A 23,820-nucleotide genomic window follows, 5' to 3' on the forward strand; every position below is an offset into this window, starting at 1 on the left:
TGTTATTCTCTGCATGGTGAACTCCTCTTCACCCTTCAGTACCCAACTAGAATGTTGCCTGTGTTTCCCTCCTACTCCATTATCAGTAGACTCATTGCCCTATCGGGATTCCAGGACCTGGGTCCAGGACAGGGCTCCACTGGCCTCTGGGTTCCCAGCAGTTCCCATAAGCTCTTGGTTCCTGAGGTCTTGCATCAGTCTGGGCCCCGTGTCTCTTGCAGGAGAAAATGCATAAGCTCCTGGAGGTGTATGAGCAACTGGGTGGTGAGGAGGACATCGTCAACCCAGCCAACGAGCTGATCAAGGAAGGCCACATCCAGAAGCTGTCAGCCAAGAACGGCACGGCCCAGGACCGCCACCTCTTTCTGGTGAGCCAGGCTGCCAGCCCAGCCCGAGTGCCCTTGCTTCTACCCTCAGCCCCAGGGTGGTACCTACAGGGCTTGGCAGCCCAAGGACAGGGCTCTTCAGGGTTTTCAGAGACCCACCTGGGGGGTCACACAGCCTGGTGTGTTCACATCCAGGCACCAAACCTTCTCGGGCAGTACTGCCCCATGTGCTGCAAGCATCTCATGCTTTTATCTCTTAAATCCAACATCTTCACTTTCCCTCATCTGCCTGCACTGGAACTGAGCCAGGAGAGAGCAGAGAACTGTAGACACACACGCACACACACACACACACATTGGAACTGAGCCAGGAGAGAGCAGAGAAACACACACACACACACACACACACACACTGGAACTGAGCCAGGAGAGAGCCAAGAACTGTGGACACACACACACACACACACACACACACTGGAACTGAGCCAGGAGAGAGCAGAGAACTGTAGACACACACACACACACACATACACACACACTCACTCACTCCAACCAGCCCAGAACCAAACCCTGGCCTGCAGGGAAGAATAAGGAGAGATTCAGGCAGGCACCTGGGACCTTTCCCATTTTTCTCTAGCTTCTGTTCGTTCTTCTTGAATCCACAGTTATCTCTTTGAAAGATTTGTTTTTATTGTTTTTAAGATGCAGATGCAGTAATCCCACACCTGCTGTACAGTTCTGAGTTTTGACGAATGCAGTCACTGTGACCACCACCGAGTTACGGAATGACTCCGTCACCACCACCACCCCCAGTTCCCTTGTCTGGAACTGGCCCCTTTGTGGTTCAGAGTCCCTGCAGCCCCTGGCCAGCCCCTGTTGCTCTCTTCTCTGCTTCTGTCATTTTGCCCTTTCCCAGAATGCCGTGGAAATGCCACCAGATGAGTCTGGCACTGACGGTGTGCTTGAGATTCATCCGTGGTGTCACACGCACCAGCAGCTCCTGCAGAAGTTCTCCTTGCGTGTTCCACAGTTAGCCCACGTTCTTGGCAGACAAGCTAAAGCGTAGAAACTGGACAGACACAAAGCCATGTCTGCCATCTCCCCACTCAAAGACCCAACCATAGTTAAAATGTCTGTGCACGCCTTTCTAAGATACGCTTTCCTTTGTGGCTAGAAAGGAACCAAAAGGGCCGCTGTGAGGGGCTCCCTGGGACCTCACTGTGCCATCTCCTTTGCAGCTCAACAGCATGATTCTCTACTGTGTACCCAGACTACGGCTCATGGGCCAGAAGTTCAGTGTCCGGGAAAAGATGGACATCTCCGGCCTGCAGGTGAGCCCCTTCCTGAGGAACCCACCGACAGAAGGGGTACCACACAGGGCTGAGGACGCCTGGGTCTGGTCGCAGACGCTAGCTGTGACAGAGGTGCCCAAACATCATCTGGGCCCCGATGTCCTGGGCTGGGTGGATTAGATCCTCTCTTGCTGCCTGACCCCTGTTACCTGAAAGGCCAGGCCCAGGGCCCTGCTTACAGAGCCAGATTGAAGCCCGGATTCAGGGCATGAGCCTGCTTGCCCTGCCTGTCTTCAGGGACCAGGGTCTTTCCTCTCCTGCACTGACTTGGAGTCAGAGGAGGGTTCCCAGGCATCTGTGTGGGTCCAAAGCAACCCTTATCTGGCTGTCCCCTGTTCCGTGAGCAGTGGAGGCCGAGGAGGGCTTTGAAATAACTGGTGCTCCAAAAACACAGGGGAAATCAAGAATCATTTCAAAGAGTAGAATTTTGCTTAAATAACGCTAGAACATCCTTCTTACATTGAAAGTTTCTGAATCCAGGCTAAGAACTATCATTAAAAGTAACGACTACAGAAAATGTACCTGTTTCAGTGGTTAGAAGAAACCGTCTGTGCAAATTTTTTGTAGGAAGTCAGTCCTGCTTCAAGTGACCGGATGTCTTAATGCAGAAGTTCTCAGCCTGTGGGTGGGGAAAGTCCAGAATTTCTGGCAGGGTGCAGGGTCCAGGGCCTAGCAGTCAAGGCAGTCCAGGGTGTTCTGAGAAGGGTCTGCCCAAGGCCCCCAGGAGCCACGCCCACCACCGTGCTGTGTGTCCTTGTCCTGATGGACAAGGGCAAAATCTTGAAAGAAATGAGCCTCTGGGCAGGGTCTAGTGCCCTTTATCCTCTCTCTGTCCCCAAACTCAGGCTGTACCTGGCCCAGAGGGCTCCAGACACTTGCAGTGCGACCACGACCATTCTCATTCTTCTTAAAAGACCCTCATCCCTCCCGAGGGGTGCGACTGCTTCATGGGCGTGGTGCCTGCAGAGAGAGGCATGGGCTGAGCGAGGCTGGCTGGGACTGCTCCTGCAGAAGGCCCAGTGGGCGGCAGGTTCAGCCAACAAAGCCCCAAGCACAGAGGATGAGTGGTCCTGGCCAGGTGGTCTAGCACCCCCCAAGGACCAGCTCATGCAGTGGGGCTGACCCTTCCTCCCACCATCACCCTGAACCTTGACACCCCCTCCCTGCAGACCCAAGGGCCACCTCTGCCCCATCCCTGACAATAGAACCTCTGAGTCAGAGAACAGGAAGCTGCAGTTATGGGGGCTGCCGGAGCGACCAGCTTGTTGGGGTTCACCTCTGGCTCTCTGTCCCATTCTGCAGGTGCGAGATACCGTGAAGCCAAACGCAGCCCACACGTTCATCATCGTGGGGAAGAACAGGTCCCTGGAGCTGCAGGCTCGGTAGGCGTGGCTGTCCCTTGTGCCCACTGTTCGGTGAACACCCTTGACCTGAGATTTTAGCAGGTGGCTTCTTTTCCTAAACAGGGTGCCCTTCTGACGTGTTTTTATCATTTATTTCTAGCTTAACATTTAACTGTACCAAGGAAGACCAGTGAAAGTTAGACCTCTGCCCAGTCCTGTTCCCCAGGCCTGGCAGACATTCTAGCCATCTCTTGAGTTTCCTTCCAGGGTTTTCTGTGCATATACATATATACTCACTTCTAAAATCAGATGCTGTTTACTGATTGCCAGCTCTGCATCTTGCTTTTTCTGCTTAGTTCACCAGGAATCATCCATATCCATGCACCGTGTCCTAGAGTAGCATAACCCTTCCTCACAGCCATCCACCAGGCCATGGATGGGACCTGGGGCTCTGCTGGGTCTCCCATTGCAGGGTTGCAGGCAGTATCCGTGCACTTAGGCTTCCGTGCATCTGTGACGTCGGGTCCGTCAGAGATTGCTGACAGAGGGCTGCTGGTCCTGTTAGAGACTTTGCTGACTGCTAGCACGGCCAAGCCAGGCAATGCCGGGCTTGCGCATGGCCTGGCAGCTGTGATGTCATCTCTCACATCCCACCCGTGTTGGCCGAGCTTTGTGTTGTCTGCAATGGCCCAGGGAGGCTTTGACTGGCATCCGCTGCAGGGGTTCTGCAGCCCCCAGCTGACCCCAGCTGGCCAGGGTCCACCTTGAGGCCTTGAGCTGTATCTGAACAGCGAGCAGTTAGGTGTGTGCCGCGGGGCTGACAGGAGGCTGGGCGCTGACTGTCCGCATCCAAGATGGATTGCCAAAACGCTGCTTTCTTTTTATAGGACTGAAGAAGAGAAGAAAGAATGGATTCAGGTGAAGCCTCTTAAGTTTTAAAGTCACTAAGTGACCAAGTTACTGAGCAGTGTGGCCATTTCACAGATGGGGTGGCCTCGTGACCCTGTGGGCTGTGCCCTGACGTGAGACAGTGGCCTTCCCGTGCTTTCAATAAGCACACATGGTCTTTCCCATCCATTTGCTTATTCAGGGCCTCTCATAAATAAATAGACAGAAATGGGCCTGGAGGGGGACAGGCTAGGTGTCCTGTCCCCTGCCAGGTCTCCTCTTTCTGGATGGCTCCTAGGAAGAGTTAAATCATTGATCGGGGGTGGGGGGCGGGGGTAAATAAGATGGCCAGGGGTCCAGGTGGTGCTCCGTGAATACCAGACCCTGTCCTCTTCCTTGAGGACAGAGGCATACAGTCCCCCCACTCCCATCCCCCTACCCATGCTCTTTGATGACGTGTGTGATTTTGCTGTGTGCTCAGGTCATCCAGGCCACCATCAAGAAGCACAGGCAGAACAGTGAGACCTTCAGGGCCTTCAGCAGTGCCTGCAGCCTGGACGAGGACCCCAGCCCCGCTCCAGACTCACCCGTGAGTCAACAGCCTGGGACAGGGAGGGCAGGAGGGACAGGGTCAGGCATGCAGACAGCAGCTGTCCTCCCAGACCAGGAACTGAGACAGCTGACGGCCCACCCTGCTCTGAGCACTACGTGGGCACGGCTGGGTACCCAGGAGGATGAGGAGGCTGGATTCAGTGTGGAGGAAGTGCTTCTCTGTGCTGTCTTGTTGCATTTGATGCCTCCTGCACAACAGCCCCTGGCACCCAGACCCCTTATCACCTCCCTGTGGAAGTAGTCTCAGAGGTCTCAGGCCAGAGGACTCTTTCTGCACACCCCCTGTCTGGCCCAGTAACCCCAGCTGCCTTTTTACAGTTGTATTTTCTCTCCAAATGCCCCTGCACCCCTAAGACATCAGCTCAGATCCCCTTGGGGGAGCTCATGTCCTCTATGGAGCCACCCTGGGTGGGGAGGCCCAGAGGTGGGACACTCTGCATGAAGACATGGGTCATACCAGAGGCAGGTTCCTAGGAAGCCATGGCCCTGGCTTCTGTGTAGTCAGGGAGGGAGGGTGGCAAGAGGGAGTCTATGCCACTACAAAAGAGGCCCTGGCAGTGTGCACAGGGCCAGAGCCCCAGCAAGGATACCCAGGGAAGGTGCCCAGGGGAGGTTACCTCCACTCCAGCCTGTGGGGGAACTGGACACAACTCGAGGATGAAGGGCCCCTGCCTCTCACCACGTTATCCCGGAGGGACCACTGTGCCCAGCCAAGCCTGGCCCAGCAGCTGCAGGCCCCAGCCCTAGGCTGGCTCTGTCCTCCCTGAGGCCTCACACAATCTGCCCACTGCTTACTTTGCCCACTTATTAATTGCATGGAAATCTGCTCACCTTTTCTGCTTCCTGGCCAGATGAATTTTAGAAGAAAACTTTGCACAGTCCATGGGCAGGAGATTCCTGTGGCCTCCCTGAGTGGGAGTGACCTGGGAATGGAGACTGAGCACAACTGTTTTTCAAATCACAGGGCCTGTTCCACCAGGAAGCCGGGCCCCCCTCACTCACAACGGAAAGCTGGGACTGTGGGGGCGCCAGGAGCACCCCTGTGGGAGAGGGATTCCAAAGGGCCAGCCTCACCGTGCAGCGTGGGGGGCTGTGCAGGCGAGGCCTGTGACAGGTGTCCCCTGGCAGCGTCCAGTATGCTAGGAAATGTCAGAGCCCCAGAGGCCTTGTCCTGTGGACACAGACCAGCAGGGCAGCAGCTTCCCCAAAGTCACACAAACACCAGACCCCTCAGTTCCGCCTCCTGCATCAGCCCTCAAGCCACAGAGGAGCGAGGGTCTGGGACTGTCTTCTCACCCGGTCTCTGCTTCCCTTCCAGATGTTGAGTCCAAGCTCTGTGGAGCCTCCGGTGGCCATCGACGGCAGCAGGAGTGCCACAGGGGTGAGTGGCCACACCCAGCGGTCAGCAGGGGCAAGGTGGGGAGGAGATGAGATGCAGCGGCAGGCCGGTAGAGTTCAGACTCCCCTTCGCTGTGCCTGGGAGTCTGCTTGTGGGAATGGGCAAAGTCCGAGACCAGGCCCTGGTGCCCCAGGCCTGGCTGTGGTTGCTGCTAACAGGTGGGTGCAGGTGAGTCATACCTGGGCCAGGAGTACACGTGTAAGAATTCTCCGATTTCCAACAACGTTCTTGCTCTTGGGCGTGTGAGCTGAATCCTGGTAGAATGGGTATTAAGGAGACACAGAGTGTTTAGGAGGGTTAGTAACATAAAGAAGACAGGTCCAGCCCCAGCTCTGAGCCCCTTGCTGGGAGTCTGGCCTCCTACCTCCCTCCATCTGCCTTCTCAACCTCTCTAAGCAGTACAGCCCCCAAAGGCAGGGCTGTGTCCCACTGTCTGCCTGCTGGGGACCGGCTGTGAGGCCCCGAGTGAGACCTGTCACCTCGTTGTAATCCGGGAGGTTATCTAGGATGAGCCACGTAAGTGCCTGTTATGTGAGCATCATCCCTGGAGTGATAGTCATCGGCTATCAGGGCAAACACTGATGGGGACCTGAACCCTGACCCACCCGGCACAGTTGCTGTGTCACATGCTGGGGAGTGACTCTCGGGGCACCACAACATCCACCTGGATTGGCTTCCCTGAACGTCACCCCACACACAGGGTCTGTATCTCCCCAGGGGCCTTGAGATCCCACCTTGGGGCACAGCCCTGCATTCTCTCCTCCAAGGCTATCTCCCTATGCTAGCCAACTGTTTTGTTTCTGTAAAGGAGTGGTTGAGGCAGCCAATTTATAGACAAAAGATTTGGCCAGCGCCGCGGCTCAATAGGCTAATCCTCCACCTTGTGGCGCCGGCACACCGGGTTCTAGTCCAGGTTGGGGCGCTGGATTCTGTCCCTGTTGCCCCCCTTCCAGGCCAGCTCTCTGCTGTGGCCCGGGAAGGCAGTGGAGGACGGCCCAAGTGCTTGGGCCCTGCACCCCATGGGAGACCAGAAGAAGCACCTGGCTCCTGCCTTCGGATCAGTGTGGTGCGCCGGCCACAGCGTGCCAGCCGTGATGGCCATTGGAGGGTGAACCAACGGCAAAAGGAAGACCTTTCTCTCTGTCTCTCTGTCTTTCTCTCTCACTATCCACTCTGCCTGTCAAAAAAAAAAAAAAAGACAAAAGATTTATTTAGCTCCCATTTTGGGAGGTTCAAGGTCTAAATGGCCTGGCACAGGAGCCCATGGTGGCTGCGGAGAGGACGTGCAGAGGACAGGTCAAAGGCTGGCCAGGAAGGGAAGCAGAGGGTGGCTGGGGCCAGATGGGCTTTCTAACGCCCCTTGCAGAAGCACTTGAAGAGGTCACGTGAGCACTGCCTTCCAAGGCCTGCCCCTAATGACCCAAGGACCTCCCATCCTCTACAGGTTCCCCCGCCTCCCAGTAGCACCACCGTGGGAACCAAGCCCTCAACATGTGGGCCTCTGGGGGACACTGAACGTTCAGAACATAGCAGGGCCCCCCTCGTGGTGGCTCACTCTTCTCTCTGCCTTTCTCTTTGTGTGTCTTACACGCACCCATGCATGCCTACCCTCCCAGCCCTTGTTCCATCTTGGGAGGGCGTGGGCTCAGCTGGACAAGGCCTAGGACAGCTGATGACTCAGCCTGAGACTCAACCTGTGAGTCAGCACCAGCCACCAGCTCTCAGCACACACAACGCTGTTCCATTCTCTCTGCTGCTCTGGGGTGTTCCTCAGGGCCGCCCTATTTTGTGGAGGAGGAATGGGGCTCAGGGCAGTGAGGTGAGATGGCCTAGGAGACTAGGAGCGGGGAAGGACCAGCCAGGGCACAGAGCGGACCTGGGGCTGGGGCGGGGGGCCTGGCTGCTGTATGACCAGCCCTGCGCTCCAGCCGCCTCACAGTCACAGGGCCAGCATTCCGGCGTGGATCTGTGGGAGGACACCCCCACCTCTCCTCACCACCGCCCGGCCGCCCCCTCCCATGGCCTGAGCTTTAGCAGGCTGGGCTTGAAGGGCTTCAGGGAGGGCAAAGGGGTCTCAGGGAGGCCCTCAGAATCAACACCGGCAGGCCCAGAGGAGGGTCCCACGGTCAGGTGGCCTGCTGCTGGGCTCCGCTGAGCAGACAGGTGCCCTGAGGCTAACCCTCTTTCAGGCTGAAAGCCAAGAAGTCAGAGTGCAGCTGGGCAGCCTCTGAGGGGAAACAAACCTCTGAGCTCCACGTGGCTTCCTGCATTGGCTCCTCCTGACTGCCTGCTCCCTGTCCCCTCCCGGCGATGCCCTGGCCTCCCCTTGCTCCACCGGGCCCCAGGGCCTTGGTACCTGCTGTCTGACTCGCCTGAGGCCTGACTGGGGCCAATGCTGCCACATGAGCAGGTCCCTCAGCCATTCTGTGTGTGAGGCTGGCCCTGTGCTGGTCCCACATGGTTCTGGCCATCTCCTTTCCGGAGCCTTGGGAGAAACTACGCTCATGGGTGTGAGCTTTGTGGGCAGATAGAGATGCCTTGGTCACACACCCTTCACCATCTCCATGACAGTGCCCTTGAACTCCAGCCGCTGACCAGCCCGCAGGCCCCGGGAATGCAGGGAAACGGTGGGAGATGGAGCCGAGGCCAGGGCAGGCAGGACCTAGGCTGTCTATAGGATTCTAGGGCCCCAAGGGGAATCCAGCAAAGAGACCTTTGTGGAGAGTAAGGTCCCACAGCAGAGGCTGATGGGTTCAGTGACCAGAACAGAGGATTTTCTCTCTGGAAGGAGCTCAGAAGACCACGTCTTAAAATATTTAGCCTGGGGGAAAACCAAGGCTCCCAGGGGCCACCCCTTGGAGCCTCACTTGCCCCCCAGGCAGGGAGATCAGAGAGGCTGTGTCAGGTGCCTGCAGTCACAAAGGGGCTACTCCTGTTATAGGTGAGAAGGTACCTGGAGCCTTCAAGGCCCAGAGCCTCCGCCCCTGTGCAGTGTCTCCTGGTCATGGTGGCCGTCCTAGGCATGCTCAGTCCACCTCGCATCCTTTGCTTTCTTGTGTTGTGGGTTTCAGCCTTACGCAGCTTGCACGACGTGAAGTCCACCACAGTTGGGTGTTTGGGATCGCAATTCAAGGTCTGGTCTCTCTGTTTCTGTCCCTTCATTCACACCCAGCAAGGCCACCATCCACCCACAAACAACCGCGGTGGACTTGGCTGGCCTGGTCCAGCCAGGTGTTTGTCATTGGCCTCTGTGCCAAGCAGAACTGAACTGGGTTGAGAGTTTGGTAGGACCCAGGTCGCCTCAGTGTGCAGCTGTTGAGTTGAGCACACAGGGCGAGTAGGGCAGGACCAATTCACGCAAGGTGCACAGAAACGAGTTTTAAATTGATGCCCAAAAGAGTGATCTTTGCTGCCTGCTGGCACGCTCCCTCTTAGCATGTCTGGAGAGGGAATAGATAGCACAGGGTGCAGTGGTCTCGTTTCCTCAGCCCTGATTTCTTCACTGTACAGCTGTTGCGAGACCTTCTTTCCTAAGAGAGGCTAAACCCCAACCAGGAAGTTTTGTAAGGGGCCTCAGAATTCAGACTTCCCCATTCTGCACAGATCAAGTCATTCTTAACAGAAGTATAGAGTGTCAGAGTCCAGAGGGCCTCGCAGAGCCCCAGACCTGCCCCGGGTGACACACACACCTCTGAGAGCTAGCAAGGCATCTGACGCTGCCACCCGGAGGGCCGGGCCACGCCTCCTCCACTGTGCTGTGCCGGAACCACCTCTCCCAGGATGGAGCCCTGTGCCCTGTGCCCACCCTCAGACTGTGCCTCAGCTGTTGGAAAAACCTCATTTTCCAGGGCAACACTGGGCACCTGGGGCTCTGTGGGGTGCGGTCACTCGCTCGGCCAGTCACTGCAGAAGCCACAATTCCCATTTTCCAGGAAAGGCAGGACCTAGCCTTCCCGCCGTCCTGCCATCCACTCAGAAAACTGAATCCCTGCCTCTGCTCAGCCTGACAGCCTCATCCAAGCAAGGTGCATGGTTGGCTTGGCTCCCTGTTCCTGGCCACAGGGGGTTCCTTGTCCCCCTCATCACCTACCACGTACACGTCCAGCTGGACCCTGGTTCTGGAAGCTGGTGTGCCCAGGGGCAGAGCCACATCGGGGTGGGTGCAGTGGTCTGTGATCCTTAGCACCTGGCACCTGTACAGGGCTCTTCTGAGCTCTCACTCTGCTGCCCTCTGTGGGAGACCTGCGTGATGAAGGAGGCCATGGCATCCAGGCAGCCCCAGCCTCATGCTGCCTCCTTGCTCTGGGCGCTGCCCTCTGCCCTTCAGCGGGGACCAGATCCCCGTGAGGCCTCAGGAGCCTGAGCTCACCAAAGCCTTTCCTCCACCCTGTTGTGGGCCAGCACCTGCCTTGCAGTGACCCCAGTGAGCTCCGTGGCTTCCTGTGTTCTCAGCTACTGAGCAGTGTCGGACCCCCTGCCCTGGCCCCTGAGAACAGCACATGGGGTGCCCTGTTGCCGACTACCACCCACTCCCAGGCCCGCCAAGCCCTCACCAGAATGACAGGGATGGTGGGTGCCCTGAGGGTGGCCTCCTTCCCTCTCTGTCCCTTTGTTTCTCATGGTCCCTGCCCTGCCCCAGACCCCCCCCCCACACTTCTCAGGGCACATTTGGGTCCCCAGAAGTCCTGGAGAGGCAGTCACAAGGGAGAAGCAGTGTGGGGGTGGAGCCCTCAGGGAAGATGTGGGCGTGGCAGGTGGCAGATTAGCACTTTGAGTCTAGGACACCTGCTGTCCGCCTGGGGTCTTGGAGCCTAGACTGTGGTACTGAGCGTGAGGTCACCTGCAGCGGGGTCATCTTACACCTGTGTCCTTGGAGAGTGGGCTGACTTCACAAAACAGCAGAGCCATTGTCCCTGCCACCCTACCTCTCCCCCAGGGTCCCATGCCCCACAGTGGCAGAGCCCCCAGTGGGGACAGTGAGGGAGATCACACAGCAGGCTGTGCAGCTGGGGTGTACATGGCCAGAATTTGCTCCGAGACATCTGTATTACTTTGCTGGGTCTCCCACATGGGTGCAGGGGCCCAGGACATGGGCCATCTTGTGCTGCTTTCCCAAGCACATTAGCAGGGAGCTGGATCAGAAGTAGAGCAGGCAGGTCTTGAACCGGTACCTGTATAGGATGAAAATGATGCAGGCAGAGGCTTAACCTGCTGCATCACCGCACCAGCCCCATCCAGGGAAATTTGGTAAAGATCTTTGGACTGCCTTGAACTCTCCTTCAGGTCTGTTTTCTCTGTCAGCAGGGAGGAGCCCGGAGCAGGGCTGGGGTCTTCCTGGGGGGATCAATAGTCCAGGAAGCAGTGTAGTCCACAGTGGTATATCTCTGGGGTTTCCCGGGCTATTGTAACATGAAAGGGTAACCAGCAAGTCATCCAAACAGTCCGGACTTCATGTACTGGAATGAGGCTTAGGGCCAGGGAAGCATCCCATTTCACAGATGAGGAGACTGAAGCTCAAGAGAAGCAACTCATCCAGGGTCTTAGGGCTGATGAGGGCAGAGCAGGAACCTCCTGTCTCCACCCCCCAGCGCTCGCTCAGACAGGGAAGCCGAGTCTCGGCCAGCAGCCCTTAGGTGAGCCTGCTGCACTGTCCTTGCTGTGCTCTCTGGCAGGAGGTCCCTGCAGTGGCAGGGAGACAGTGGAGTTATGCCCCAAGCCAGCTCAGCTCACATTGATCCCCCCATAAGCCCCCTGGATGCCCCTCACCATGTGCATGCGGCATGGGATAGGCGCATGTGTTCATGCATGTGACACACCTGGCAGGGTGTAGATGTTCCCAAGTGCCCAGCACAGGGTGGCCTGATGAGGGACGGAGCTTGGCAGGTGCCCTGGACCTCAGTGCTGGGGCCACCCCTGCTGAGCCCACTTGGCTCCGTGAATGCCTTTTCCTCCAGTCTTGGCTCAACCCTGTTTTCTCACACATACCCGATGAAGCCATTGGCCTGGCAGTTCCCGACATAAAGGTCCTGATGCACTTGGGATCTCACTCGATGTGACTTGTGGGGGCCCTGGGCCAGCTGGGAAGGGACAGGCCGCCTGCCTGTTTACCTCATTCCCCTCTGCACGGTCCCCTTCGGCCTTGAGTGTGGGTAATGTCACTTGGGCAAGAGCTGTGCCGGCACACCCCACAGGGCAGGGCGAAGCTGATGACAGCTGTTTGCCCCCTTGTAGCCGGAGCCTAGAAGACTGTCCTGTAGGTCCAGACGTGACAAGGAGAAGCAGAGCTGTAAGAGCTGCGGCGAGACCTTCAACTCCATCACCAAGAGGAGGCATCACTGCAAGCTCTGTGGGGCAGTGAGTACCCTGTGGGGGAGGGGAGGGCGTGGTGCAGAAGGGACAGGTGGCCGTGACTGTGCCAGCATCCACATGGGAGACCAGGAGGAGGCTCCTGGCTGCTGGCTTCGGATTGGCGCAGCGCACCGGCCATAACGGCCATTTGGGGGGGGGGGTGAACCAACGGAGGGAAGACTTTTCTGTCTCTCTCTCTCTCTCACTAACTCTGCCTGTCCAAAAAAAAAATAAATAAATAAAAAAATAGGGAGTTGGATCAGAAGTGGAGTAGTTGGGACTGAAACCACATTGGATGTGCATTGCAGGCAGCAGGTTAACCTCTATGCCACAAGGCCAGCTCCACTATGTAGATATTATATACCTACACATATATATTTTTTTTCTTGAAAACAAAAATAATAATATTACAGGTAGAATCCATTAACAATGATCATAAAGTGAGGAAAGATGGGTATATTGTCATATAGATGATATAATCTAGTGAAGACTGTTTATAACTAATACCAAAAAATATGATGCCCACACTTTTTTATTTATTTGAGAGGTAGAGTTACAGACAGAGGGAAAGACAGAGAGGTCTTCCATCTATCTGTTGGTTCACTCCCCAAATGGCCACAGTGGCTGGAGCTGAGCCAATCCGAAGCCAGGAACCAGGAGGAAACTCCTGGTCCCCCAGGTGGATGCAGGGACCCAAGTACTTGGATCATCTTCCATTGCTTTCCCAGGCCATAGCAGAGAGCTGGATTGGAAGAGGAGCAGCTGGGACATGGGATGTCCATATGGGATGCCAGTGCCATAGACAGAGGCTTAGCCCACTACACCACAGGGCAGGTCCCTGCCCACACTATTTTTATACTCTCTATTCCTTCCACATCCAAGAGAAAATATGTGATATTTCTCTTTGTGGCTTATTTCACTTAACATAAATGGGTCCAGTTTCACCTATTTTGTTGTGCCTTTTCATAAAGCCTTCCCACACTGGTGGTGGGGGTGGGGAGAATAAACAGATGAGTCCTTTGATGGATGGATGGGGGGATGTGCAGATGAGGGGAAGTATAGATGAAGGATGGCTAGCAGGGTGGGTGGATGAATGGGACGACAGGGGGACGGTGGATGGTAGAGGATGATGGTTACAGGCCCTCATGTCTAGTGGGCAAGGAACAGAAAAGGGCGAGGGATGTGTGGGCTGCCTGACCCAGAGCCTGGCCTGCAGTGGGTATCAGGGAGGAGCTGGGCCAGCTGACCACTGAGGAGGACCAGCGTGTGCTGGTTCAGTGGCTGGGATGGGGAGGCCTCACTTGGCTACAACCAGAGGTGGAGGCAGCCATGACCTCAAGGCTCCCTAGTGCAGTTGGGATCAGCAGGACCCAGGAGACCATCCAGGGAGGGGTGGGCATCTCAAGAGAGGAGGTCCAAGCTGCAAAGAGTCACAGGTGCTGAGACCAAGATCAACCCTGCATTCAGGCCCAGGGTGGCATGGCCCCAGCAGTGTCAGCCAGGGACACGTGAGTGTTGGTGGCACAATAGAGAGGATGCTGAAAGGCAGATGTGCTTGGTGCTGAGACTGGAGGAGAGACTGTGAACTGGGAGAGGCAGAAGACAGGATGATGGATGGACTGCAGCTCTGAGGGGCTGACAGGTCTGTAGGTGGTAGAGTGGGGTGGGGCCCAGGTACTGAGAGCTCTGGCAGAGTCAGTGAGGGGCATCCCTTAGCTTGATCCCCACATACCACACACCTTTGTGCATGGTAGACTGAGAGTTCTTTCCCTGTTGATCTGGGATAGACCTTGGCTTGTGACCAGCTCTTGGCACTATGATTTAGTGCTGCAGTAGACATGGGTGTGCAGGGGCTGGCGCTGTCGCGCAGCGGGTTACTGCCCTGACCTGCAGTGCCAGCATCCCATATGGGCGCCGGTTTGAGACCCGGCTGCTCCACTTCCAGTCCAGCTCTCTGCTATGGCCTGGGAGAGCAGTGGAAGATGGCCCAAGTGGTTGGGCCCCTGCACCCACGTGGGAGACCCAGAAGAAGCTTCTGGCTCCTGGCTTCATATCGGTGCAACTCTGGCCGTTGCAGCCAGTTGGGGATTGAGCCAGCAGATGAAGGACCTCTCTCCCTGCCTCTCCTCTCTCTGTGTAACTCTGTCTTTCAAATGGATAAATAGACCTTAAAAAAAAAAAAAAAAAAAAAAAAAAAAAAAAAAAAAACATGGTGTGCAAACATCTCTTTGGGATCTTGCTCTTAACTCTCCTGAGTGGATACCCAGAAGTGGAAGTGCTGGCCTGCGTGTTAATTGTGTTTGCTGTTTCGAGGAATTGCTCTACTGGTTTCCCCAGTGGTGTACCTCCATGCATCCCCCCAGAAGCACAAGGGTTCTCACCAACACACATTTGCTGGCTCGGGGTAACAGCCCCTGAGGGCTGAGCTTTTGCCTGGCATCCCTCTGGTGACCGGACACATGGGTGTCTGCATGTGCCTGGCAGCTCCTCCTGCTCTTCTGTCTGGAGCACAGACTCCTGGATGCCGGGCCCCCAGATGGGGATGGTAGGTTCTGGATGCCCTGGGGACCAGCCTTGCTCTCTGCCCTCAGACAGGACTTGCAGGATTCCCTCTCCAGGCCGTAAGTCCGCCCCCCTCCTCCCTCTGAGAGGTGGGGTCTCAGGGGCCGTCCATCTTGCAGGTCATCTGCGGGAAGTGCTCCGAGTTCAAGGCTGAGAACAGCAGGCAGAGCCGCGTCTGCAGAGCGTGTTTCCTGACCCAGCCAGCGACTCCAGCCAAGCCGAGCCACACAGAGGTGGGTGGTCCTGGCTCCTATGCAGCCTTCCCCCACCCCCACCCTGCTTGAGCTAAGTCTGCTCCCACTGGGGTCCACAGGCTCTGGAACCAGGGAGAGCTGCTGGGAGCAGTGACAATTGCACGCAAAATGTCACACGTATGTGTGTTGGGCATCTCAGGGCCAGGCAGGGCTGGGGCTTGGGGACCACTCGCACCCAGCAGTTAGGGGAGAACAAGGGTCCACTTTTCTCAGTCATGCTGATTGGAGGGTGAGACCTGGAGCTGCCCCCACTCCAGCTTCAAGGCCCACCTGCTGGGAGATGCTGCTCCTGCGTCACCTGAGTGGTCAGAGGGTGGCGGGGCACCAGCCTCTCCCCTCCCTGCCAGTGGTGTGTGTCTGTATGTGCTTGTGGTGTGTTTGGCGTGTGCACACACACTTTGGGTCTCCCTATTATACTAACGCTGTCCTGACCTGCACATGGTCTCACTCCCATCAGAGGATCCAAACTGCAAACCCCATGTGATCCCACAAGTGTGCCCTGCCAACTTGCCCGCAGTGACCTTTGGAGCCAGGAGAGGCTGGGCTCAGCCCCTGTCCGGCCTTGGTTGCATCTTCAGCAGCAGCTCTGGCCCTGCCCCAGCCTCCTCCAGTGATTGAATGACCTCTGCAGGTGAGACCACCCCTAACCGGTACCCCGTATCACCAGAAGCTGCCTGCTGCGGACCCCCAGCCCAGCCTGCTCTGCGGCTCCCTACAGCTGTCGGATGATGGGACGACCTGGAGTGAGGTGTGGGCCACCATCCCTCTGCCGGACCCCCAGGTTCTACACCTGAGAGGAAGCAGCCAGGTGTGTGTCCCACCCCAAGCTCTGCGCTGGGAATCCACTGTGCCTGCAGTGCCCCACGGCTCCCTGCCTGGGAAAGACCTATATGAGCAGTGACAGCCCCCAGCTGTCTTCAGAATCAACTCCTGTTCTCCACCTGCGGGAGTCAGGACCCCAGAGCCAGTCGGGGTTTGAGTCGGGACAGGCGGGTGGCTCCTTCTCATGTGCACCCATCCATTCATCCCTTCATTCATTCATGCATCCTGGGTGAGCCAGGAGCTTGAGAACCTCGCCTAGTCAGGGTGCCACAAGCACTTCCCAGCCCCACCTGCTGCTGCTCATGTCCCAGGGCTGTCCTGCGCCACCTCTGGGGAGGGCAGCCTGAGAGAGGCCATGGGGGCTGGAGGTTTGAGGGTAAAGGGACCTTCTTCCCGCCTCCTCTGTTGGTGGGTTGGGAGGGGGCCGCCAGTCCTCCAGCTGGCAGGGCAGCACGGGCGAGCCCACCAGCCGTGCACACTGATCCTGGCTCCTTCACTGCAGGACAGCCAGCAGCTGTGCCCCATCCGTCTCCCTGGCTGCACGGTGAGCGTGCCGGAGCCTGCAGAGGGGCTGGAGGTGGGGCATGTACTGAAACTGCAGCGGGGCCAGCAGTCCTGGTACCTGAGTGTGCCTTCCACGGAGCTGCAGCAGCGCTGGCTGGAGGCCCTGAGCACCGCCATCCGGAGGGACCCAGCCCAGAACAGCCCGGGAGGCCCAGAGCCCCAGCCCCCGCTGGGCACAGCCACTCCATGAGCTCAGCCCGCTGCCTTTGCTGCACTACGTCAGGCCCGTGCTGTCCCAGGAGGTGGTATCGGAGGCGCCCCGGACTGCTGAGGGCAGGCCAACGTCCCAAAACTCAGGGCCCTTGGTCCTGAAGGCTCCCTCCACTCCAGAGAGGAGGAACCTTGGGCCCAGAGAGCCACTTACCCAGGGTCACACAGCCAATCTCAGCCAAGAGCTCAGACCTAGCACAGCCTCCGCTCCAGCCCCAGCAGTGTGGCCAGGGCAAGGAGTGTGGCCACTGCCAAAGGAAATGCCGTCTGAGTGGACCGTGCTGTGAGCGCTGCCTCCGAAAGGCAGATGGAGATGATGGGGGTGCCCACTGTCCCCCCCAGGCAGCCAAGCACTTTCAGCCGCCCGGCCTCTGCCCACCTGTCTGCCTCCCGTGAGCTGGACTGCAACCTGCGTCCCCAGCGCCCACTTCCCTTCCCTACCTCTCCTGAGGCTGTGCTCTCAGCCCGCAGCCTAGAAGGAGCTGCCTGTGGAGGCCCAAGGCTTGGCCTGCTCCACCTGGCTGGACTCCCAGCTGCTGCACAGCCGCTCTCAGACCTGCCCTGGCCGCATGGCCACTGTGAGACTTGTGGCCGGCCCTGTGGGCGGCACTGCCTGTCTGCAGGAATAAACGCAGGCCACTGCAGGTATGCCTGGCTGCTGTGCTCTCCTAGCCCCTCAGGGTCCTATGGCGGGCAAGCCATGGGTGGGGGTGAGGATCAGGGTGACAGAATGGCACAGACCGCACACCTGCATCCCGGGAGCTGCATCCTGTGAGCCAGGCTTAGAGATGGGAAGGTGGCCAGCACCGTGGCTCACTAGGGTAATCCTCCACCTGCGGCACCGGCACCCCGGGCTCTAGTCCTGATTGGGGTGCCGGATTCTGTCCCAGTTGCTCCTCTTCCAGTCCAGCTCTCTGCTGTGGCCCGGGAAGGCAGTGGAGGATGGCCCAGGTGCTTGGGCCCTGCGCCCGCATGGGAGACCAGGAGGAAGCACCTGGCTCCTGACTTTGGATCAGCACAGCACGCTGGCAGTAGCGCCCATTTGGGTGGTGAACCAACAGAAGGAAGACCTTTCTCTCTGTCTCTCTCTCTCTCACTGTCTAACTGCCTGTCAAAAAAAAAAAAAAAAAAAAAAAAAAAAAAAAGATGGGAAGGTCCCAGTGCCAGATGCCCAAGACGGGCTGGGGGCAGTTAGGGACCAGCCCCTGGGGACCCCCAGCCCTCAAGCATCACCCAGCACTGGGAGGGGACCCCTGGGCAGACTTGTATACAGGTGTGGACAGCTGCTCATGGGTAAGGAGAAGGCACGATACAGTGAGGGCGCAGCTGAAGGGCAACAGGACAGGGGAGGCTCCAGGTGAGAGGAAAAGCACCAGTGATGTGGGGCCTCCAGGTGGGCTGCCCAGGAGAGGGCAGGACTGCGGCAGGGGAGCCCCTGCCTTCCTCTGGGTCTGTATCCGGGTGCCCAGCGTGACTCACTGGGTCACAATGGGTTTTTCCATCCAGTTCCGCGTTGAGAATCTGAGGCTAGGAGATAAAGCAGCTTGTGAACTTCCACGTTGGACAGCACACCCCAGGGAGGGTCAGGGCCAGGCCCTTCTGGAGGGCATGGAGGACCTGGTTCCTGCTCCAGCTGCTGCCCAAAGAGACGCAGGAAACCACCTGGAGCCCCCCCCCCCAACCTCCCCCAACTCAGACGTGCGAGGAGCATCTGTTCCAGCTGGACCTGGCCCTCCACCTGCCCAGGAACTCCATTCCTGCCACCTCACCCCCCGCCCCAGGAAGTACCCATTTGACAGCTGAGAGAACTGAGTCGTAGGAGGCTCCTGTGAGCCCCACAGCTCCAAAACCAAGGGGGCAGCTGGAACCGGCCTGCCAGACATGACGACTGCAGCAGGGCACGGGGCTGCGGGGCTGACTGTGCTTAGGGTCCCCACGGTCAACCCCACAGAAGGTTGCCAGCTCCCACCTCGCCTCTCCCTACACGCAGGTGTACCCAGTGGCCTCAGAACACTCCTCTCAGCTTGCCAGGGGCAGGAGGGGGACCATGAGCAGAGGAGGGACGGGTGGGTGGATTGGGGGTCTTAACCGATGCCCTATAGTGGTCCTCTGAGGGGTGGAGAGGGAGACAGGGCCCCTTGTCATCACAGGTCATGTTGACAGCAGCCAGGTGGATGAGTAAGGGGCCAGAGGCCATGGTGATATGGGGAGCCTCCACCGACTGTCCTGGCCAGGCGCAGACAGAGCTTCCAGGTTTCCTAGAGATGAAAGAAATCCAGCTGCTCCTGTGAAATACCCCGAGCCCAAAGTCACTGTGGTCCCAGCCAGCCTGGGGCAGCCCCAGAAGGTCAGGCGACAAGGCTCGGAGTGGGGTTTAACTCCGCGTCCCCGCAGACTGGGGCAGGGCGTGCCTGCGACTCCGTGCCCGGGGACCTGCAGGACAACCGTTGGCTCGCGCCTGCGTGCGTGTTCTCTCTGTTCTCACTTTGCCTGGAAGAGGGAGCTGGGGCTCCAGCAGGGAGAGGGAGGGGCCTCTGCCTGCAGAACTGCCTCGTGGGGCAGCCGTCCTAGTGTCCGTGCCCAGAAGCCAATCCGCTGGATGCCCCAGCGAGGGGCCTGTTTGCATACCTCTGCGTCTGGCTGCCTGACGTGGACCCCACCCCCGGCCCCCTCCTGCCCTCCAGAGCCCAGGCCTGGGCACAAGACCCTGCCCATCCACAGGGCAGTGAGGCCTGCTCACCTGCTGAACGCCATCGGCTCTGGCTCTTCCCACTCCTTCCTCCTCGTCCCCAAGGCCAGCCCCTCCTGCAGGCACAGGCGGTCACTGTGCTGGGGCCCCTAGTTTCTAGGTTCCTAGGATTTGGGGGCAGGACAAGGTCTGGGTGCCCATGCACCACATGGGCAGGGACTGGGCTAGGGGCACCTGGAGCCTGAGCTGGAAACAGGGCACTCCTGAGCGGAAAAGTTTCCATTGCCACAAATGAGGGGACACGGAAGAAAACCAGGGGGCCCAGTGAACAGGTTCTCAGTTGAGGTTCCTGCATGGAGGTCTGCCCACCTCCCACTGTGGGTTCCGGGGTGCCCACCACCCCACCCAGCACACCATCCCCACCAGGCATCCCCTGCAGCCTGAAGAAGAGAATGCACCAGGGCTCCTAGCTGCCAACAAGACAGTCGTGGCTCAAGAGAGTGTCTGCAGTTGAGAAACACGTCCAGAGAGGGGAGTGTGCGAAGGACCAGCTGGGTTCTCTTGTGCACGCACTGTGCCCTGCGGCCACACCGCCTGCAGGCTCGGCCTCCCGAGTGCCCATCCTACCAGATGCAACCATGCTGATCCCACGTGGATGTCAGGCCTGCAAGTCCTGGCCGTGCCACACTTCCTGCCTGCCTCACTTCTGCCTCTTGCCATCACCAGGAGCCCTCCACGCGGCCTGCAGAAACCGCCAGTCTCCTCCCGACTCAGGGCTTCTGTGCGAGTGTGCACTGGGCTCTTCTGCAGGTCCTCGATGTCTGCCACCACAGTTAGCTTTCACCCAGCGTCTCCACTCCTTGGCCGGACTCTTTGTTCTCTTGTCCACTTCCCCATAGCTTAGCAGCTCCGCGAGGGAGGGCAGTCGTGCCCCTTGGCAGTGCTGGGTGCTCAGTGAAAAGCTGCGCACCGCCTGGAAGGGCCTCAGGGACTCCCGTCTCGCCTCATGGCCCCTGAGCACTTTGGGTCAGGTTTCCCAGTGCAGATGGAGAACTGGAGGCTGCCTGGGTCAGGAAGGCCCGGCACTGAGCCTGGGTCTTGGGGCTCTCGTCAGCTCCTCCTCTGACAACTGCTCCATTGTAGAGAAGGAGACACTGAGCCAGAGAGGCCGCCAGCCCCAGGACTTGGCAGAGGGGCATTTAGGCGTGGGTGGATCCGGCTCCAGCTGTGCCCACCTCCCACGTTCATGGAGGACGGCATGACCCTTGGCCCACTCCTGCACCTGCCCCGTGATGCCCTCCTTGTGAGGCTCCCAGTGGTCAGCTGCGAAGCTGCAAGGCAGCGTGTGTGTGTGCAGTGCTTGGCACTGGACAGATGGGTCCAAGCCTGTCCACTTCCCCTTCAGAATCTTCCTCCTGCCCCTGAGATGAGGCAGCTGTGGTTCCCAGAGCACCAGCTGGCCTTCGCAGCAGCTGGCTGCTTCCTGCCCACAGCACCTCTCATGAGGTCGTCTCAGCCTGGGTGGAGGCCACAGACTCCTCCCCTTTAGGGCTCCTCCTCCATCCCAGCGGGTCAGGTGAAGCTGGGGCTGGAGATCTGGGTGGGCGGAGAGGAAGGTGGCTGGGGTAGGGCAGACTGTGGGGAGCAGCTGGCCCTCACCCCACATTCTGGCTGGCTGGATTCCCGGGTGCCCACTCCCAAGTAGAAGCTCAGGCAAGCCCATGCAGATCTCAGGAAGCCTACGTCTCAGCCACTGTGGCCACAGCCACCTCCCAGGCTGCTGGGTCTCCCTCAGACCCTGGGGATCCAGTCCTGTTGGGCCACAGGGAGGCCAGGTGGCACTGATGCCACCCTGGATGCAGTGTGCCCATGGCTGCCCAGTGCTGGCCCCAACTGGACTCTGCTCTCTCCACCCAACCACGGCTCAGGGTCAGCAGTAGGATCTCCAGGGGGAAGAGCTGGAGGCTGGGTGGGTGGGGGGGTCCCCTGGGCCCCAAATTTCTGGAAAAATCAAGGCTGTGCCAGGAAGCAGACTACAACCCCTTAAGTGTCCTGAGGCAGGGGCTGGGCCAGTCAGCCCCCCATTGGCTCTGGCTGGATACTGGCCCGAGGTGAAATGGAGGGAGCCACACTGCCCCAGCCTGTACCCTCCCAAATGTGCCGCACTGGCCATGTGCCCCCCGCCCCCACCACACACACACATGTAGATTCTAGGCTTACAGCAACCCCCTCCCCAGCTCTCAGGGCCCTACTCTGCACGCGCCCTCCTTGGGAACCTCCAAAAACTATCACACCTGCCCTGGAAGGGCATGGGGAAATGGTGGACACCGGCCCGGCACGCTTCCTCGGAAAGTCACAGAGCCAGGGAGTGGTCACGGGGGCCCAGCAAGCCCCAAGTCTAGCGCAGCGCAGAGGAGGGAGCTGCCCTCTACCCCCCTACACTTACAGAGGAGGGCACTGCTGTGCAGCCTGCAGGGGCTCCGCCCACCTCGCTACCCAGATCTGATTGCAAGGAGCTCACTTGGAAGGTAACCCAGGAAACTAGGGGGTGCAGAGGGAGACAGAGGATGACAGCCAGTACAGATGCAGGGTGTGGGATGTGCTCCTGCCAGGAAGGAAGGGGCTCAACAGAGGGAGTCAAGTTCACATGTCGTTGCTGCTGCGAATCGTTCACAGAGGTCAGTGCAGTCGGGTGGCACAGTGACCGACACTCACCCTGGGCAGGCCCAGAGATGAAGTTCATTACTCACAAGGCCCAGAGAGCAGAGGGCAGCGGCCTCACAGGCCAAGGGGAACAGGAGGGAAGTCGGGTCCATGTGCACTCAGCCAGCGGGTCGGGAGCAAGAAATAAGATGTCGAAGCCTGTGCCTGGGTCCCTGAGGCTGGCAAGCTGGGTTAGCTTGAAGGAACCATGAACCTGAAGGGACTGTGAACTTGAAGGGACCGTGAAGCTGTACAGGAAGGAAGGTGGGTAAGTGGTTCAGAGTGTGGGGCCTCATCTGGCAAGCATGAAAAACGGGAACTGGGCGGGGAGTGCTTCGAAACAGGCAGGCCAAGTGCGCTGAGCTGGAAACGGGACAACACGCTGGATGTCGAGGCAGCCCTCCCACGAATGGGAGTTAGGACAGTCGTGCTGGGTTAGGAGGGCCCTAAATCCAAAGATGGGTGTCCTTGTAAGAGGAAGAGAGGCCGTGGGACAACAGAGGCGGAGGCTGGAACGTGTGCCAAGGATTTCTGGGAGCTGCCAGAAACTAGGAAGGGGCCAAAGGGGTCCTCCCCAGCGGGCAATTGGACATCTTTGTAAATGTCTCCAGTTTTACTGCTATTTAGGTATGGTGAGGCCAACAGGAGGCAAGTGCCACTGGGCAAGTCGTCTGCTCCTCACGGAGGAGTGGGGGTCCTTGCCATGGGGGCCCTTGGGGAAGCCCCAGGGCTGGTCAGGAGGCAGAGGGGTCGGGAACCGTGGGCACGAGCACTGACTGGTTTGCATAGGAAGGAACAGGTGTGGCAGGGTAGGATTGGCCAGTTTGGGTGATTTCAGGGGGCCAGGGGCTCTCCCTAGTGTCTGCACCTGGCCCTGGGGTGGTGATGTGGGAGGACGGTGGCCAAGGGTGTAGCTCTGAACTGGCTGGTTTGTATATGAGGCATGATCATAGATATTCACCCCTAGAAACTGGCCCAGCCTAGGGGAGCCGTCCATCCAGGGTCAGCAAAGCCTAGATGTCCACGCATCACACACAGCAAAGACATGGCTAATGAGCTAACCCACTGGGAGCCTCAGGCAGCTGGGAGTTAAGGCAAGCAGCCAGGAGTGGGCACTGGTGACCAGCCCAGTGCACCCAGAGCAGGACCAGGTTCAAGCTCAAGGTTGGCCTGATGCCACTCTCATCTTCTAAGCCACAGTTCAATGTGAGTAAAGAGGAGAGCAGCAGGAGTTCGCCAGCTCTATTTGCGTCTCACACAAGTCGTCAGCTCTATTTGTGTCTCATACAAGTGCTGTACCGACTGTGAATTGACACCTGCCTGTGTCACGTCACGCGGGGCGCCAGGGCCAGAGGGGAACCATGCGTGGCCCCTGCCTTGGAGGTGCAGTCTATTGCTGGAGGAGAAAAGCAAGCCCACGGTGGGCCGTGGCCCAGCCTGTGTGGGCTGGGGAGTCCTTCCCAGAGAAAGAGGTGCCTGAGTCACAGGGGGAAGCGTAGGCAGCGCCACAGGGCTGGGCAGAGCAGGCAGGAACCCTGTGGGCACACAGGGCTTTACAAGTGCTCTCCGTGGGTTCCAGAGGTCACTGAGGCCAGTCCATGGTCTGTGCTCCACGAGTGGATGGAATAAAATCGGACAACAAGGAAGGTGCCTTGGCCCCAAGGAAGAGCTGGGCAGGGACCTCTCCGTCAGCCTGGCCCGTAGAGCTGATTTCTGGAGGCGGGGCCGTCGGCCTGGGGAGCCCTCTG

At 58.5% G+C, this 23,820-nt stretch overlaps 1 protein-coding gene across 6 annotated transcripts in view; it reads left to right on the top strand.

The window, feature by feature from the left end:
- FGD3 (FYVE, RhoGEF and PH domain containing 3) overlaps positions 1 to 17,328 on the top strand; it is a 55,157-nt gene extending 37,829 nt beyond the window's left edge. For 4 of the 6 annotated variants that reach the window (XM_008256978.4, XM_070050003.1, XM_008256969.4 and 1 more), the window contains exons 9-18: positions 222 to 368; positions 1,565 to 1,657; positions 2,981 to 3,060; positions 3,909 to 3,939; positions 4,391 to 4,498; positions 5,840 to 5,902; positions 12,152 to 12,274; positions 14,950 to 15,063; positions 15,716 to 15,892; positions 16,409 to 17,328. In XM_008256978.4, the coding sequence (XP_008255200.2) occupies positions 222 to 368; positions 1,565 to 1,657; positions 2,981 to 3,060; positions 3,909 to 3,939; positions 4,391 to 4,498; positions 5,840 to 5,902; positions 12,152 to 12,274; positions 14,950 to 15,063; positions 15,716 to 15,892; positions 16,409 to 16,660 (1,188 nt within the window). In that variant the 3' untranslated portion in view covers positions 16,661 to 17,328. The remainder of the gene's footprint in view (positions 1 to 221; positions 369 to 1,564; positions 1,658 to 2,980; positions 3,061 to 3,908; positions 3,940 to 4,390; positions 4,499 to 5,839; positions 5,903 to 12,151; positions 12,275 to 14,949; positions 15,064 to 15,715; positions 15,893 to 16,408) is intronic. The other 2 variants (XM_070050006.1, XM_070050009.1) reach the window with 2 other exon arrangements.
- Positions 17,329 to 23,820: the final 6,492 nt, after the last annotated feature.

This window comes from Oryctolagus cuniculus, chromosome 1 (assembly GCF_964237555.1).
Source record: "Oryctolagus cuniculus chromosome 1, mOryCun1.1, whole genome shotgun sequence".
Taxonomy (NCBI): Eukaryota; Metazoa; Chordata; class Mammalia; order Lagomorpha; family Leporidae; genus Oryctolagus; species Oryctolagus cuniculus.